Genomic DNA, 19,068 nt, shown 5'->3' with positions numbered 1-19,068 from the left:
CTAAAGTGTGACTAAACTAGGATTTTCACTTCCCTGTACCTGCATCATGACTTTCTCCTGGTCCCTCAGACCGCAGACCCGCTCCCTGCTCCTCCTCAGACCCACCTCACTGGTCCAAGCGGCTCTCGGCTCCGGCTCGGTGTCGACTCCAGTCCAGGACCGAACCGGGGCGAAGGAAGGACTCCGGACCATCAAAGACCTGCCCAAAGTCGGGTTCCCGAAGCTGCTGTACAGGCTGCTGGTCCAGGGATACTACACCCGCATGCACGAGCTCCAGGTGACGGAAAGATGCAGTGTTTTACTTTTCAGTGTCCATCATGTGACTGCACAACATTAAAAAAATGCCCTTAGGTTGCAATTTTAACTGTGAAAACGCTGCTTTATTGTTTATTTCTCTCATTTCTGGCCTTATTTGAATGAAACTAAAACTGACACAAAGTTCAGCGTCTTCCTTGTCAGCGCAAATGAGCTTGGGTGAAATGTTTTGTCTCTAAACGTTCTTTTTTAGCCAAAATATTGAAGAGTTAAAAGGTCATATGCATAGGTATGCCCCCCTTCCCTTATAGTGCAAACAATTGCCTTTACAAGTTTCCTGATGATTTCTGAATGATCACATGTTGGCCCAATGACTGAATAGAGTCTACCTGTGTGTCTAATGTCAGTTCAAATACAGCTGCTCTGTGATGGTCTCAGGTCTGTGAAGAGAAAGTTATTGAGAAGTATAAAGCTAGGTTAGGTTATACAAAGATTTCCAAACCTTTGAACATCTCTTAAAGTACAGTTAAATATCACTGCAAACCTACCAAGCCCCGGCCGCCCTCCTAAACCTACTGACCAAACAAGGACGGCACTGACCAGAGCTGTTACCAAGAAGCCTATGATGACCCTGGATGAACTGCAGAGAGACACAGCTCAGGTAGGGGAAACTATTAGTCACACACCGCACAAATCTGGCCTTTATGACACAGTGGCATTTTTATCCTCTTAACTCCCGCCTGAACCGAGAGCATTTTCTCCAGTTCAGCTTTACCCAAGTCCTGTAGGCCAGTGTAACACCTCATTGGAAAGACCTACAAAACTAAATTGATCTTTTTCCTCACATCAGATTTTTTTTCATCACTTTTTTGTTGGGCAGTCATCTAATTTTTGTCAAGTTTTCGTGACTTTTTTGTCACTTTTTCGATTTTTTTTTGTCCGTTTTTTGTCCATTTTTTGTCCATTTTTTGTCCATTTTTCGTCCAATTTTTGTCCATTTTTGTCATTTTTTTGTAAATTTTTTGTCACTTTTTGTCACTTTTTTGTCCATTTTTGTCCATTTTTCGTCCAATTTTTGTCAATTTTTGTCATTTTTTTGTAAATTTTTTGTCACTTTTTTGTCACTTTTTTGTCAATTTTTTGTCAATTTTTTGTAAATTTTTCGTCCAATTTTTGTCCATTTTTGTCATTTTTTTGTAAATTTTTTGTCACTTTTTTGTCACATTTTCGTCCATTTTTTCTCACTTCGTCTCAGTTTTGTTGCTATTTTCACACCTTTTTTCCAGAAGCTTTTGGATTGGGGTAAAGCTGGAGAAAATGTGCTCGGTTCAGTTGGGAGTTAAGGGGTTAAAAGAAGACCATAAGAAGTCCAGATTTGTTGTTCTGTGTACAGTTTCTCTGCTCTCTGCATGGCCGGCATCTTCCCAATAAATACCTAACATTTATTTATTTGATTTTTATTTAACCAGGAAAGTTCCACTGAGATGAACCTTTTCCTTGCCTCCCTGATCAAAGGGCTAGGGTTCGGTTTGGGGTCAGGGGTCAGGGATTAGGGTTAGGAACGGCAAATGTGATGCAAGTTGTGTTTCACTCACACATATCTTACACATATTTTTAGAAACTAGAAGGTCTTAGCTTTCAAATGAGGTGCCATACTGGTATATAATACGCTTTAAGATTGGGATGCATAATTGCTAAAACTAACTCTAACCCCAAGATGGCAGGCAACAGGTTAAGCATTTAATTTCCAAGGGAGTCTAGGTCCCAGGGGGGAACCTATTGTACATGTTGTTAGTGGTATAGGGAAAACCGGAGTACCTGCGGCTGTTTCCAATGTCAAGAAACGTGGACAAAATGTGGGGAAAAGTATAAACATTTTTAATAATAATAATGATTATAAGGAACATAAATGGCTGTAAATGGAGAGGAAAATATGGCGAGAACATTTTTAAAAGATTGGGGAGAAAAATGCAAAATTATGGGGAAAAATTGTTCTCAAAATGAGGCAAGAATGGCAAAATATGTCGGAGGGATTGGGGAAAATAAATGTGGAAAGTGTTTCTGTCCTTTTGTAGTCTTATGTTTGCAGCACATTTTTTGCATATTTCTGATGATTTGCACAAATATCTTCATCCTCTTTATCGAGAGTCCCCGTAAATATTGAGCTATGCATTTTTGTCCAGCCCTAAAACCTGAAATATTTCACTTTCTACTGTTTGCACCACTGCTGTCATTATGACCATAAAACAGTGTTTCAGCAGAGGTTTAAACTTACCACATGAGCCACGAGCTGTTTCATAACTCAGTTGTGTAACCGCACTCCTCACTGTGACGCTGAATGTTTTTTTATAGCTTAACCACATTCTTGAACTGATCTTGGCGATGTTTTGTCATGGTTTCGAAGACTCCGTTTCTCCTCAAATGCAGCTTGTTTGTGAGCGGCCGCCGGCTCTGTTTGGAAAATGCCTGGCTGATCGAATTACAGCCAAACAGCAGCTCTCAGCTTTCTCTGTCAAAGAGCCTTGTTCCTGCCCTGTAACCTGGGTCAGTGTGTGTCACCTGATAAGAAGGTGACACAGGAGACCTTTTATTATCTACTTTTCTTAGTGTCTTTTGTTTATTGGATTCCCGTTAGCTCTTTGTTGTAATTAGGTGTGTCTTCCGTAAAACTGGGGTCAAATAAAGTGACTGAGAGTAACAGTAGGAGCAGGTGCCATTACATTTCTATGGGAGAATAGCATTTTTTTGAAAGAAATTAATGTCCAAATGTTTTCCCTGATTGTTGTTTGACAGCGATTGGTAACACGATCCTCACATGTTATTCTTATGGCTGAAAGTCCTTCCTACTGACCAACATGTTTTCAAATATTGTCACCACTTTTGTACGACTTTATGAGGAAATAATTAGACCACATTCCATATGAGCTGGAAAAGAAGACTTTGTACTTTGTCACAGTTTTTGTTTCATGTGAATTGATTCAGTGCATAACTTCAAATGAGCTGGAAAACCCACATCGCTAAGATTACGTGTCTTTAATGGGCAGAGCCAGACATTTCTTTGATAAGCAATCATTACATATCATATACAATTCTCTTATACCTGACCTACTGCGTGGAAATCTGGGGGAACACGTATAAAAGCAAGACAGAGGTTTAATTACAAAAGAAGGCCTTAAGAATTATCCACAAAGTTGGATATATATGCTTTTCAGTCATGTGACTTCTGTTGTTGTGGCGGCCATTTTGAATGCCGAAGTAGAGTTATGCAATACTACAACATATAACAATATCTCTATTCAGGATGAAAAAGAAAGAAAACTGATTGTCATCATTGCTCAAGAAGATAACACTGTTAAACAGTAAACCCAGAGACGCACGCTAATGTGACGAAACCAGTGAGCCAGTGTTTAAGATGTTAGCATGCTACCGGTTGCCGCTTCAACAACTCAGCTCAGACCTCTCCAAGAGAAAGCCTTGAACCAAACTCCAAACCTTGGCTACAACATGTGACAGAGGTCAGAGCTGAGCTGCTACTGTAGTATTTCCTCATAGATGTGAGCCACACATGTGTTTATCGAGGTCAGAGCTGAGCTGCTACTGTAGTATTTCCTCATAGATGTGAGCCACACATGTGTTTATCGTGTTGATTGAATCAACTGTCAATGGTTGACAGTTGCTAACCGGTAGCATGCTAACATCTTGAGCAGCTTAAACACTGACTCAGACTGAGACTCTGTTGACATGACAAACTGTAAAAAACACAGTGAAAGGTTTTCTGTTTCCTCTTTGATGTGTTCTTTTAGTCTTCAGAGTGAAGCAGATCTTTAGTAAATCCTGCTGTAGCTCCACAGACAGAGCTGCTCGATCTGAGCCACATGTGCTGCTTATATCACATAAACGTGCGTCTCTGGGGCCGTGTTTTAACTTGTTACTTCTTGAGCAATGATAACGAGTTCATAAAAATGCCAGTTCAGTCACTTTCATTTTCATTTTTCTTGAGTAGAGATATTGTTACATGTTGTAGTACTACATAATGCTACTTCAGTATTCAAAATGGCCGCCGGAATTATGCGTGATGTCATTGGAAACGTATGTATAGGGAGCACACCAATATCAACCCATTATTTGTACAGTCGCAGATTCTCAAAATTACAGAATTGGTGCAATCAAAAACTGCCCTGGTTGTTTTCGAAGCCAGAATCGTTTTACTCCCTGCAAACATTCAAATAATGTTTTCAGACCGTGATGGGGGTTACAACCTAAGAAGGAAAATGAATCTTAAGAAAAAATATTCCCACACAATACAAAAAAGTCTGTCTATTACACGAAGTAGAGTCGACCTCTGGAACAGGATTTAAAATGTATTCAACTGTAGTACAATTTATAATAATGTACAGAAAGCAAATACTGGAAAAGTCTGCAAAACTCTTGTGAATTAATCATCTGTTCCTGAACTATGAATTGTCTTTGTTATTTTGATCCGTTAATAAAAAGTATGTAATGAATTTGGAGTTATTATGTGATGTCCAGCATGTGCACCTTCAACCTTGTGCACACACAAGAATGTTATGGACTAATTACTTTACTGTTTTGGGAGTGCAAAGAGGAGCCGTTTGTTGATTTAACTTGCTACTAAAACTTAATTTGCTACTAATTCCACAGACTGGAATTGCCGCATAGATCTCATGGTTAAAGCTTAAATATACATTAGATAATGATTTTGCCGTGAGTAGTAGTTTAAGTTATGTAAGTCAACTGAAAGGAGGGGTAGGGCCGTATAAGTTATAGCTAACTTATTCCTACTCCCTTTGAGCAGCACTTCGTATGTTGTGAATAATTTCTGTATGTTATTCTGTATGTTCTACTTCAATTGTGTGCTTGCCCTTAGGCTGCGCTATTGCATATCTCTTATCGCCAGCTTCCCGCCCTGAGAGGATCAAAGAACTGACCGCTCCAATCATACTTGAGGTCCACTCCCCCCCGACCCCTATAAAAGGGGGACTCTCCCTTCAATCGTCTCCTTTTTCTCTCAGCTTTGCTCTGAATTGGATTCAAGATAGAACGAAGATGACTCACCGCACTCCTTCGCTTGACCACCCCTCGCCCACCGGCGTCAAGCAGCGGGTTTGCGGCTCCTGCACGGCGGCGCTCCTCGCGGGGATCAGCTCGCTAGCTGCTTCCTCTGCCTGGGCCGACGCCACTCTGCAGAAGACGGTTCCTGTGCCGCCTGCCTCGCGCTCCCTCAGGAGGGCGACGCGCCTTTTTGGCTCCTGCCTCCCCGGAGTATCCGATCTGGAAACAGATACTTCGAGTGGGGATTCCCCGGCTCCAGCCTCCCTGGTGTGGGAACGGAGACCGCCGCCAGTCTCCCCGGCGCGGGAGCTGAGTCCGCCACCTCCGCCTGTCCCGAGAAGGGACTGGGCAGCTGGCGATGAAGATGATGAGATGGCGGAGTACTGGGCCATTTCGCGGCGAGCGGTGTTTGGCCCCCGTCTCCGAGACGCAGTGCGGAAAGTCCTCCTACACTTTGCCACCCATCTGCAGGGTCGCCACGTGTTAGTTCGGTCGGACAACAGTGGTGGCCGACCTGAACAGGCGGGGGGGGAACAGGTCCCCCGCTGGCAGCGGAGGTGCTCAACTGGGTGAGCCTCCACCTGGCTTCTCTGAAAGCGCGCCACATTCCCGGATCTCGCAATGTCGGCGCGGACAGGATGTCCAGAGGTGGCGCCCTACGGGACGAATGGGACCTGGCACCGGAGGTCGCGGCGGAGGTGTGGCTCCGGTTCGGCAGACCAGTGGCCAACCTTTTCGCCAATGCAGAGAACGCACAGTGCCCACTCTGGTTCTCGCTCAGGTCAACAGACGGGCCTCCTCTTGGCGTGGTTGCCATGGCCCATCGACCATGGCCGTCCGGCCTGCTTTACGCTTTTCCACCCCTGCGCCTCATTGTGCCTCTTCTTCACAGAGTGAGGACAGAGGGGCATTCATCCTGCTCATACCCCCAGACAGTCCGAGCGCCAGGTGGTACCCCGACGTGGTATCAATGGCACAAGGGGATCCGTGGCCCCTCCCGGACAGACCGGACGCGCTGACTCAAGACCGGACGCGCTGAGCTCCGATTTACATTTGTATTAGTGTGAGAGCACTGGTATTAAGGAGCAGATGACGCTCTGAATAAGTCGTTCTCCTCTCAGTCCTATCAGTCAGTTCTAAGAATGGGGCTGAATGGAACACCGGTTATCTGTTCTATATTCTATTGAGAGTCTATAAGCCTAAAACAGCCAAACTAGTCTGTTATAAATGTTTTTTCCCCCTGCCACGGCCCATCGGGAAACACCCTGCCTCACCTGATTATCAGCGCGCCTCTGTTTCCCCTCGACCAGGATCTTGGCTCCTCTACGATACAGATAGTGCATCACACACAGTCCAACAGCACTACTCTCTAGGTGACTCTGTGCACGTGTGAACATCATAACTGGGATACGTGAGCGCATGTAAAGGCATTGTTACTCAGCTGAAATCTAAAGTGTTGTCAGATGAACCAACGCCTCACTCTCCTCTCTGTCTCTCACAGCTGTACGAGAAGGCCCTGTACGGCAGTATCTTCAGAGACGGCCTGGGGACGGTGGCCGTGAACAGGGCCGAGCTCCTGGAGGAGGTGCTGAGGAGAGACGAGCGCTTCCCCGTCAGAGGAGACATGTCGCTGTGGAAGGAGTACCGCGACACCAAGGGGATCGGATACGGCCCGTTCACAGAGTAACTATCAAACCTTGGGCCGGACACTTCACCCTCCTCGCCTCCAGTGTCTGTGTACACTGCTGTATGAATGAGAGAGTGAATGGGTGACTGATTCCTCACTGTAAATCGCTTTGGGCCAAATAAAGGTAGAAAAGTGCTGTCAAAGTTGAGTCCATTAACCATGGTGATGGTTGATGGTTGTACAACACAACAATCACTAGGATTAAGGTAATCAAAAATACTCCCTTGAATAAGTGCAACATGGAAATAAAAGATTTTTGTCAGTGTCCAACAAGGAAGTGAAACAATAAACATAAAGAAAATGTCAAGTATTTATCTTTCAAATGTGGTGGAGTAAAAGTAGAAAGCTACTCCTTAAAAACACTTTTTGAGTATTATACTTAAATGCCCTGTACCTAATGTTTTTTTCATTTTGGTAAAATGATTTCTTTTTTTTGTCCTGAACTCAGAAATTTGCAGAAAAAATACAGTCTAATTATAAAGAATGTGCATAAATTTTATGAACTCTATTAAAAGCATCTCCCCTTTTTACCCCTTTTACTAAGTCCCCACTATTGGGCCAATTAGCCCCAGGTCCGAGGGAGCACCTTTATATAAGATTAGAATGATTCTTGCAAAAAATCGCTCCATACTGAGATATGTTCTTACCTGAGCTTAGACGAGTTGATGTGTACCTGTCTGGTCTTTGTGTGTGCCCTCAGTCACACACAAAGATCAAAGATGTTGCTAGAATTTGGCCTCTCCCAGTATATTCCTATGGCTCCGAACGGGGGTGAAGTTAGAAGCGACCAAGCTCTTCCACGGGCACAAAGTCCAGACAGGTACGTAGCAACACGTCTAAGCTCAGGCAAGAACATATCACAGTATGGAAAAACGGTGGCCTGTTCCTTTAAAAGTTTAACGGATTTAATTAACAGTCAAGTTACTTTACAACAACCCCGTGAGCTGCTACCTTCACCTGGTAGGGTTGTTTGAGTGCCCGTATGATCCGAGGAGCTATGTTGTCTGGGGCTTTACGCCCCTGGTAGGGTCTCCCATGGCCAATCGGTCCGACGTGACGGGTCAGACGAAGAGCAGCTCACAAGACTTCTATGGACAGTACAACTACAAGGCCCGTCGCCCGGCATAGCGCAGCCGGGGCCCCACCCTGGAGCCAGACCTTGGGTTGGTCCCTATGGATCCCTCTGCCCATGGGGCAGAGGGATCCATAGGGGTCGGGTGCAGAGAGAACTGGGTGGCAATCAAGGCCGGGTGCCTCGACGACCTGGTCCGTGTGCGCAGCTTCTGGTGTTCGGGACTTGGAACGTCACTTCGCTGGGGGGGGTGGAACCTGAGCTTGTGCGGGAGGTTGAGAGGTACCGGCTACATATTGCTTGGGTTCCGGATCCCAACTCCTGGAGAGAGGCTGGACTCTCCATTTTTCTGGAGTTGCTTGTAGGGAGAGACGGCGGGCTGGGGTGGGTTTGCTCATAGCCCCCCAGCTCAGCCGTCACGTGTTGAAGTTCACCCCAGTGAACGAGAGGGTCGTGTCCCTACGCCTTCAGGTTGGGGACAGGTCTTTCACCGTTGTCGGCCTACGGGCCCAACATCGGTGCAGAATACCCGGCCTTCTTGGAGTCCCTGGGAGGGGCACTAGATGGTCCTCCGACTGGGGACTCCATTGTTCTACTGGGGGACTTCAACGCCCATGTGGGTAACGACAGTGAGACCTGGACGGGAGTGATTGGGAAGAACGGCCTCCCCGATCTGAACCCGAGTGGTGTTCTGTTATTGGACTTCTGTGCTAGTCACGGTTTGTCCATAACGAACACCATGTTCAAGCACAAGGGTGTCCATAAGTGCACTTGGCACCAGGACACCCTAGGCAGGAGGTCGATGATCGACTTTGTGGGAGGAATTCGGAGAAGCCATGGAGGAGCCATCTTCTATCGGCCCCGAAGAGTTTCTTGCAAACCATCAGGCGCCTCAAGAGGGGGAAGCAGTGCTTCATCAACACTGTTTACAGTGCTAGTGGTGGGCTGTTGACCTCGACTGGGGATGTTGTCGGGCGGTGGAGGGAGTACTTCGAGGATTTCCTCAATCCCATCGTCACGTCTTCCTATGAGGAAGCAGAGGCTGGGGACTCGGAGGTGGGCTCGCCCATTACCCAAGCTGAAGTCACTGTGGTGGCTAGAAAGCTCCTCGGTGGCAAGGCTCCGGGGTTGGATGAGATTCGCCCCGAGTACCTTAAGTCTCTGGATGTTGTAGGACTGTCGTGGCTGACACGTCTCTGCAACATCGCGTGGCGGTCGGGGACAGTGGCCCTGGATTGGCAGACCGGGGTGGTGGTCCCTGTCTTTAAAAAAGGGGATCGGAGGGTGTGCTCCAATTACAGAGGGATCACACTCCTCAGCCTCCCCGGTAAGGGCTTCTCCACGGTGCTGGAGAGGAGGATCCGGCCGATGGTCGAACCTTGGATCCAGGAGGAACAATGCGGTTTTCGTCTTGGTCGTGGCACACTGGACCAGCTCTATACCCTCCGTCAGGTGCTCGAGGGTTCATGGGAGTTCGCCCAACCAGTCCACATGTGTTTTGTGGATCTGGAGAAAGCGTTCGACCGTGTCCCTCGTAGTGCCCTGTGGGGGGTGCTCCGGGAGTATGGGGTCCGGGGCCCTTTGCTAAGGGCTGTCCGTTCCCTCTATGACCGCAGCAGGAGCTTGGTTCGCATTGCCGGCAGTAAACTCTCACCTATGGTCATGAGATTTGGGTAATGACCGAAAGGACAAGATCTTGAATACAAGCGACCAAAATGATTTTCCTTTGCAGGGTGGCTGGGCGCTGGTGGGACTATGTCTCCGAGCTGGCCTGGTGTCGCCTCGGGGTCCCCCCAGAACAGCTGGAGGAGGTGTGCGTAGATTGGGAAGTTTGGGGATCACTGCTGAGAATGCTGCCCCCGCGACCTGGCCCCTGATAAAGCGGAAGAAAATGGATGGATGGATGGATGGATGGATGGATGGATGGATGGATGGATGGTTTCTTTACAAAGTACAAAACAAAAGATTGGTAGATGTTGCTTCGTTCTCGGAGTCCGCGGCGCCTTCCCGTGAGAGCTCTGGGCGCTGAACGTGATGTCCTTTTTTATCATACAATCGTACCTAATATGAAAGTGGTCAACTCGTGCAAGTGTGACTACGCCTAATGTATCAGTTAAGTCAATGCCTGTGTGTCTGGACTGTCCAGTACTTTGTTTGCAACATTTGTTTCACAGAACAGTAATCAGTGTATGGAAGAGTTTTGCTCTGTTCACGAGTGCAGTAAAGGAACCTTACAGTGTTGTACAGTGCCTCTCGTAGGTATTCATACACCTTGAACTTTTGCACATTTTGTCATGTTTACAACCCTAAACATAAAGATTTTATTTTGATTTTTTTACTGAACGTTCACACACAAGTAACAGACAACTGTGAAGTGAATGATACATGATTCTGTTAATTTGAAAGTGAAAAGTGGGGCTTGCATAAGTATTCATACAGCATTTTCTGAGTGCATTAAATTGCCTTTAAAACATTTCTAATGACTCCAGAATGTTCACACCTTGGCCTAACGGTTAAATAGAGGCCACCTGTGTGTAATCTACTCTCAGTATAATTACAGCTGTTCTTTCAGGCCCTCAGAGCTGTGGTCGGAGTGTGTTGGTCACTGAACAGCATAATGATGGTCAAGGAGCTCACCAGAGAGGTCAGGGATAAAGTTGTGGAGAAGTTTAAAGCAGCCTTAAGCTATACAAAGATTTCCCAAGATTTGAACATCTCCCGGAGCACTGTTCAATCCATTGTTCGGAAATGGAAAGAGTATAGCACCACTGCCAACTTACCAAGGCGTGGTCCTCCACCTAAAATATCAGAGCGAACAAGGAGAACACTGGTCAGAAAGGCAACCAAGTGCCCCAAGATAACTCTGGAGGAACTGCGAAGTGCTGCTGCTGAGCTGGGGGAATCTGTACATGGGACAACTATAAGTCGTATTCTTCACAAATCTGACCTTCATGGACGAGTGGAAGAAGAAGGCCATTTCTGAAAGGAGGCCATAAGAAATCCCGTTTGAAGTTTGCTAGAAGTCATATGGAGGACACAGCTCCATGTGGAAGAAGGTGCTTTGGTCAGATGAGAGAAAAATTTAACTTTTTGGCCCAAATGCAAAACGTTATGTATGGAGCAAATCTGACACTGCTCATCGTCCTGAGTGCACCATCCCCAATGTCAAATATACGGGGGGGAGCATCATGCTGTGGGGCTGCTTTTCCTCAGCGGGGACTGGGGAGACTGTAAGAATAGTTGGGAAGATGGATGGAGCCAAATACAGAGAAATTTTGGAGGAAAACCTGCTGGAGTCAGCAAGAGAACTGTGGCTGAGGCGGAGATTTACCTTCCAGCAGGACAATGACCCGGAGCACAAAGCTAAATCTTCAATGGAATGGTTCAATAAAAACATATTAATGTGTTAGAATGGCCCAGTCAAAGTCTTGACCTAAATCCTATTGAAAATCTGTGGAAAGATCTGAAAACTGCTGTTCACAAACGTTCTCCCTTTAATCTGACAGAGCTTGAGTTGTTTTGTAAAGAAGAATGGGCTAAAATGTCAGTCTCTACATGTGCAAATCTTGAGTCAGAGCCCAAAAGACTTGCTGCTGTTATTGCAGTAAAAGGGGGTTCCACAAAGTATTCATTCATGCTGTATGAATACTTATGCACGCCCCACTTTTCACTTTTCTATTTTTTGAAAAATAACAGAATCATGTATCATTTCGCTTTCACTTCACAGTTGTCGCTTTCACTTCACTTGTGTGTGAACGTTCAGTAAAAAAATCAAGTAAAATAGTAAAAAAAATTTAAAGTAAAATCTTTATGTTTAGGGTTGTAAACATGACAAAATGTGCAAAAGTTCAAGGTGTATGAATACTTGCTAGAGGCACTGTAGATAACTAGTATTGCTGTTTGTATCCGATACGTCTATTTACTTTATTTATTGGTTTAGCGATAAGGGCCACGAGTTTTTTTTTCTATTTCCAGTAACACTGTCTGTTCTTTCACAATTCTTTGAAAACATTGATTTTTAATGCTCAATATACTCAATATCCGTGTCACACTCGGTCATGTTAACCGTTTGGCATACGATCTGGGTCGGCCTCACCTTTTACCTGGACCAGCATGCTTTGCGCTCGGTGAGATGCCAAATCCGCTCATTCACTCACTCCCTTGTTTGTGAACAAAAAATCCCATGTACAGGGCTTTTATTAGGTACTGTCCTGGTCCTCGGAGAAGAGCCTGTGTTGTACATACATTTTCATCGTCTCTGCTCTAAAAACACGAGCCTGACCTTGATGAGCTTGTGATAGAAGCTCATCAGCAGATCAGGGCTTTATTTGTTTGGGGATTTTATCATACATGTAAGTGTTGACACGGCGTGTTTTGTTGCAGGGAGGGCGAGCGCTGGTACCGGCTTCGCTCGGTGCTGAACAGGCGGATGCTGCTGCCGAAGGAGAGCGTTCAGTATGGTCCGGTGATCCAGAGTGTGGTCCAGGACTTCATAGACCGAGTCCAGGTCCTGAGAGAGTCCAGTCCCACAGGAGACATGGTGCAGGACATCGCCAACGAGCTGTACCGCTTTTCTCTGGAGGGTGAGAGCGACCGGACAGCACACATACAAAATTACATCTTCAAAAAGTATCTGTGGTCCCGGCTTCCCTGGGTGGCCAGACAGAGATCATTTAGACAACATATTTTAATGGAATTTTAGTCATGATCAATTTAGTCTAGTTTTAGTTGACTGAAATTACCTGTAAATTGAATCATCATCATATTTAATCAAAGTCCTTTTCTACGTGTTTACCCTCAGTCATTGCTATTTCTTATATTGTATTTATTAGTAAGCTGTGAAACATGACATACCACCTGTGCTGACAAGTTTCTCAAAATGCTACACATATAAGCTTTTATTGTAGCCACAGCTGTCCTCGGGTTATTTCTTTGTTATTTGACCTTTATTTAACAAGGAAAGTCCCACTGAGATTAGAAATATTTTTCAGGGTAGTCCTGGCTACTGCAAGGTGAATTCCCATAAGTGAGTTTGTGAAACTTTTGTGAGTTTCACAAACTCACAAAAGTTAAAAGAGTCCAGTCTCCCACAATCGGCTCGAATGTCCTGGTGTTTCAGACCAATCCTGTGGTGTCATATCGGCATGAATAGGCAGGTTTAAAATCACTGCCAACAACAAGCACTTTTACTGACGCCCAAAAACCGTGAGGTTCTGCTACAGACTTGCAAACAGCATTTTGAAAAAGTAAATATTTAATTGCTTTATCGATTGTTGTTAAGATGTGGTTTGTTCGTTTGTCAGCAGCAAATATCCCCAAAAGTCCTTCCTCTTCTTGTGCCTTTCACAGTTGACAGACTCTTTGTTGACTGTCTAAACCAGGGGTGCCCAAACTTTTTGTCTCCGAGGGCCAAAATGAAAAAGTGCCTGTGGGTTGTAGGCCAAACACGGCGATGTCCAGCGTGAAACACATATAACTGTATTTAATAATAGTTACTTTATTGTATTTTTTGGTATTCATTTGTATTTGATTCTATCTATGCAAATAACATGCTACATTAAAACAAATGTCAAAATCTACAATTGTAGCAATAAAGTGAAAAATGTAAAAAAAATAAAAATAAACCTGTATACTGGTGGGAAAGTTGATGCTACAACGCCCTGTGATAAACACCAAGACACCACAACAGTGTTTCCTTAACTTTGCGAAAGGAGTGAAACAGCGCCTCCAATTTGACGCTAGTGGCCAAAAAATGTACTGCATCCATATTTCCCAATGAGAATGAATGGAAGAGAATTAGCATTAACCACATGCAGCACAAAAGTAGGTCACCCTCTGGCGGGCCAACAGAATTGTTTCCACTTTGGGAACCCCTGGTCTAAACTTTGTGTTTCTGTATCGGCAGGAATCGCGTCGATCCTGTTCGAGACGCGAATCGGGTGTCTGGAGCAGCAGATTCCCGAAGGCACTCAGGAGTTCATAAACTCCATAGTGCAGATGTTTTCAAACAGCCCGTACGTCATCGTCCTGCCCAAGTGGAGCCGCCCCCTGCTGCCGTACTGGCACCGCTACAACGCCGGCTGGGAGGGCATCTTCACCTTCGGTCAGTAACCGTTACTCTCAGTGACTTACCTGACAGTCTACTGTGTTTGTTTACCAGAAATATTACAACAGTAAGTCTGGAATTTTATCAAGCGATGGGATTTGTGCATCTTCAAATTAAAGGGCTTGGATTTCAAACTATCATCAACAAATGCTTCTCTGCCCATGTGGTTTGGTGTATGTTGGTGAAACAAAAACACAGTTGAAACTAGAGCTAGGCACCGTTTACCGATACCAGTACAGTTCAGAAAAAAAGAGAAAATGAAAGTATCAAAAAACATTTTTTAGAAGAAATTGTAAAAAAATACAAATATTCCTGACATTTTTTTCTCTTTTTTTTCTGTTATCAGTACAGAAAAGGAGAGAAATCATTGGGTTAATAATGTTTGCTTGCAGATGCAATAGCAAAGTAAAAAATAACATTTGTACCTTCAGGGTCTTCCCTGTTTCCTAAATTCAGCAGCATCTTTCTGTCAACTTCATCAACTATCATCAACAAATGCTTCTCTGCCCATGTGGTTTGGCGTATGTTGGTGAAACAAAAACACAGTTGAAAATAGGGCTAGGCACCGTTTACCGATACCAGTACAGTTCAAAAGAGAAAATGAAAGTATCAAAAAACGTTTTTTAGAAGAAATTGTAAAAAAAAAATACAAATATTCCTGACATTTTTTTCTCTTTTTTTTCTCCAATTTTTTTTTTGCAATTTCTTTTCTTTGCCCCAATTTTTTCTTGTTTTCCCAATTTTTTCCCCACTAATTTTTGCTCATTTTATTACAATATTTTCCTATTATTCCCAATTTATTTCCAATGTTCCCCCATTTTCGTCCCACTTTTTTCCAAAACCTTTTAACACAATTTTTCCTTATTTTTTCCACAATTTTTTTCCACATTTTTTGCCACAAAAGTAACATGTGCACTAACCCCTGTATTTAAATCACTTACCTGCGTCACTTTATCAACCACTTGCACTATGATGTAAACCTGCACTGCTATAACATTATTGTTTATAGTCTGTTTACTTAATTATATACTGTTTATACTTCTGTCCCTACAAAGTCCTTGGTAGTCATTTATTTAATCGTTTTTTGTTTATTTTCTCACATTTTCTGCCTATAAGAGCTGTAGGTGACAAGTACATTTCTCCATTGTGAGATCAATAAAGGCTGTCTTGTCTTATCTTATCTTATTTCTCCCATTTCCCCCCGTTTTTCTCCAAATTATTCCCCATTTTTCGACAAATCACTTGACATTACAGATGAACCGTAAATTTGCAGACCTTCCACACATTATTGTTCTGTTTTCTGCTTCTAAATGACAACAAAGTATAGGAATCGGAAAGAGTATCGTTCAGGTATCGGTATTGAAAACCAAGTATCGTTTAATTGGTGTCGGTACAGAGCCCGAGTGGAAACAAAGGATCTCAGAACATAAGACAGCCATTAGAACAGGCAATATGGGCTATACAGAAGCTAAACATGGTTCACCTTCTTCTTTCTACCATGGAAAACGAATCCACCGTGATAGTGCGCCCTCTGCTGGTAAAGACGAATATACGACGGTGTTTATTTCATGTTTTACAGTTGTGTTGTTGTGATTATTTTGTGTAATTTAGTGTTGACATGTAACTTAGTTTACATGTACTATTATTTGGGTTATTTTATGCAATTAAAACTGTATGTTTTACTCCAATATTTCATTGTATTTTGTAGGACAGTGCCTTCATTTGTTCAATAAGGGACAGGGACAATATTTTGGAACAAAATAACATTTTTATTGTGGTGACAGGCCGTTGCTGTAATCAGTACAGAAAAGGAGAGAAATCTTTGGGTTAATAATGTTTGCTTGCAGATGCAATAACAAAGTAAAAAATAACATTTGCACCTTCAGGGTCTTCCCTGTTTCCTAAATTCATTAATTCTGGGCTAATAATGATACTAATTGCTGGGTTGCAGGTGACATCACAGCATTCTAAAGGTCTATACTATTATACAGAGGAACACTTGTTTTGTTTTTGAGGACATTTTTGGTCTTGTACAGCGAGATCATGGACCCAGTGACTGATATTAATGATATATTTTTTAATTCACATATTTTCTTTTTAGCTACGACTTGTGAAAGTGTAATGCTGTTAATAGGAAAAACTGGCTCCTGCCCCCCGCTGGGTCCTGTGACATCATCATATTTTGTCCACTCTGTCCACAAGAGGGGGCAATATCCTCAAGAAGTTGTCACAGAGAGAAATGTCTAGTATCTACACAGTAACTCTGAATACCTTGTGGTTTATGATTTAGGTTCTTATGTCTTGTCAGTGTATAACAATAAACCTTTATTGATAAATTGATAAATTCACTTGTTACATCAGCTCTAAAAAGAACATGAAATAGACAGGATAATGTGCAAACAACTAAACAGTAAATTGGAGTATCTTTATATACAATGAATAAAAAAAACCTTTATTAAATTGTATTGTGATGAAGAGGGTTTATCGGTCGATCTACGTTCCTACCTACGATCTGTGTAATGACTGAAAGGACAAGATCGCGGATTATTACATCCTATTATCTACTTCTAATTTCATGTAACTGTGAAGCACTTTGAATTGTAAAGGAAAATGGTCACGTATATATAGCGCCTTTCGACCTGCTTTAGGCATAACAGTGGGCACCTTCAGGATTCGAACTGCAAATACTTTTATCCAGCATAATGGACCATGCCTGTGCAGTATATATGGACCTGACCTCGTTTTGTCTGTAGATGTTTTGACGTCTGAACTTTGCTCCTGTTGCAGCTCAGAAGTTGATCGACAGAAAGCTGGAGCAGATTGAACGGCGCATGGACGATCGAGAGCAGGTGCAGGGGGAGTACCTGACCTACCTGCTGTCCAACACCGACATGAGCCTCCAGGACGTGTACGGCAGCGTGGCGGAGCTGCTGCTGGCCGGCGTCGACACGGTAACGACGGCTACATGGCGAGTTATTATATGACTGTGCATAAGAGAGTCCCTCTTATTAAGGGTTTGCACTGGAGGTCCTGAAATTAACCAAAAGGCCTTAAATGACAGTGAAAAGAATTCTATGGATTTTTTGTTTTGTTTTTTTATATAATAATAATAATAATAATAGCTGACACATCTGCGCTTTACAAACCTGTATTACCAAGTTTCTAAAAATTGCTACACTATAGTCATTATTCATTCACTCCATACTTTGTGGTGGTAGCTACTGTTGTAGCCTGTTGACGGAAGCAAAGCAACCAGTCTGTGACCACTCATTCACTCACAACATTCACCCAGGCCCTGCTTCTGACAGGATCGGGCGAGCAAAGGTGGTTTGGCTCAAAATGTAATGACTTTTATTCGTTTTTCCTGACATCCATCCATCCATTTTATTCCGCTTTATCCAGGGCCGGGTCGCAGGGGGAGCATCTCAGCAGAGATGCCCAGACTTCCCGATCCACACACACCTCCTCCAGCTGTTCTGACCCCGAGGTGACACCAGGCCAGCTCGGAGACATAGTCCCTCCAGCGTGTCCTGGGCCTTCCATGGGGCCTTGTCCCAATAGGACATGCCTGGAACACCTCCCGATGGAGGCGACCAGGAGGCATCCAGAACAGATGCCCTAGCCACCTCAGCTGCTCCTTTCAACGTGAAGGAGCAGCGAGCTCCTCCTGAGTAACTGAGCTCCTCACCCCCAGCCACCCTGCGAATGAAGCTCATTTCGGCCGCTTGTATTCGCGATCTTGTCCTTTCGGTCATTACCCAAATCTCATGACCATAGGTGAGAGTAGATCGATCGGTAAATCGAGAGCTTTGCCTCGACTCAGCTCCCTCTTCACCACGACAGACTGATACAGCGACCGCATCACTGCTGACACCGCACCGATCCGTCTGTCGATCTCACGCTCCATCCGTCTCTCACTCGTGAACAAGACCCTATAATCTATTATAGGGTATTTTAAAGACAATTACAGGAAAGTCCACAGGAGCTACTTGCAAAACGTTGTTGTAGTAGTTGCATTCACGATATTCTAAAGTTTTGTGTCATAATTCTGATGAGAAATCTCCAAACATAAAATGTTTTCCCTGATCATTATTTGGAAGTGATCGGATTCACAAACCGGTCACATTCATCTATGACTGAAAATCCTTTCATCTGACTTTTATCTGACCAACATTGAGAACATTATTTTGAATATTGTCTTTACTTTTGGACACCTTGACCTTAGTTCATATGTGCTGAGAGACAAGACGCTGAACTTTGAGACACACAGAGGAGCATCACCTCATGACATCACCAGGTGGAACTGGTCAAACATGCACGAACAACTGCAGGCCTGTCAACTTGGCGGCTAGCGTGTAGTGACTGTCTCGTCTCCCCCTCTCTCTCCGCAGACGTCCAACACTCTGACGTGGGCGCTGCACCTGCTCTCGCTGAACCCCGAGGTCCAGGACAGACTGCACAGAGAGGTGTCCCAGATCCAGCCAGATTCGCCGGCCGAGGAGATCACCAGGCTGCCCTACCTGAAGGCCACTATTAAAGAAACGCTACGGTGAGAACAGAGATGCTTAGTAACAAAGTCAATTCACTCAAGTACTGCACTTAAGTAGAGTTTTTGAGGATCTGTACTTCACTTGAGTCGTATTTGTGTGGAGAGCTTCCTGCTTCTACTCCACTATAGTTGAAAGATACACCGTGTTCCAAATGATTATGCAAATTGTATTTCAGTGTCAAAAACGTAAAAAAAAATCTTTTTCAATGAAACTCATGGATGGTTTTGTGTCTTATGCTCTTTGAATCACTGACATTAATCTCAGAGACCTGGGATGATTAGTTTTCAGGTTAAGCCCAGTTAAGGGAAAAACTACTGAAAAAGGA

The 19,068-nt window shown here is 44.1% G+C and overlaps 1 protein-coding gene across 1 annotated transcript in view; it reads left to right on the top strand.

Moving 5' to 3' along the window:
* cyp27a1.1 (cytochrome P450, family 27, subfamily A, polypeptide 1.1) overlaps positions 1 to 19,068 on the top strand; it is a 44,269-nt gene continuing 25,201 nt past the window's right edge. Inside the window, exons 1-6 of the mRNA XM_079562936.1 lie at positions 1 to 277; positions 6,830 to 7,011; positions 12,471 to 12,670; positions 13,993 to 14,190; positions 16,981 to 17,144; positions 18,585 to 18,742. Of these exons, the coding sequence (XP_079419062.1) occupies positions 47 to 277; positions 6,830 to 7,011; positions 12,471 to 12,670; positions 13,993 to 14,190; positions 16,981 to 17,144; positions 18,585 to 18,742 (1,133 nt within the window). The 5' untranslated portion in view covers positions 1 to 46. The remainder of the gene's footprint in view (positions 278 to 6,829; positions 7,012 to 12,470; positions 12,671 to 13,992; positions 14,191 to 16,980; positions 17,145 to 18,584; positions 18,743 to 19,068) is intronic.

This window comes from Gobius niger, assembly GCF_951799975.1.
Source record: "Gobius niger genome assembly, chromosome: 9".
NCBI classification, from domain to species: Eukaryota; Metazoa; Chordata; class Actinopteri; order Gobiiformes; family Gobiidae; genus Gobius; species Gobius niger.
The sequence above is the reverse complement of the archived record's forward strand: the minus strand, read 5'-3'. Positions and strand labels throughout refer to the sequence as shown.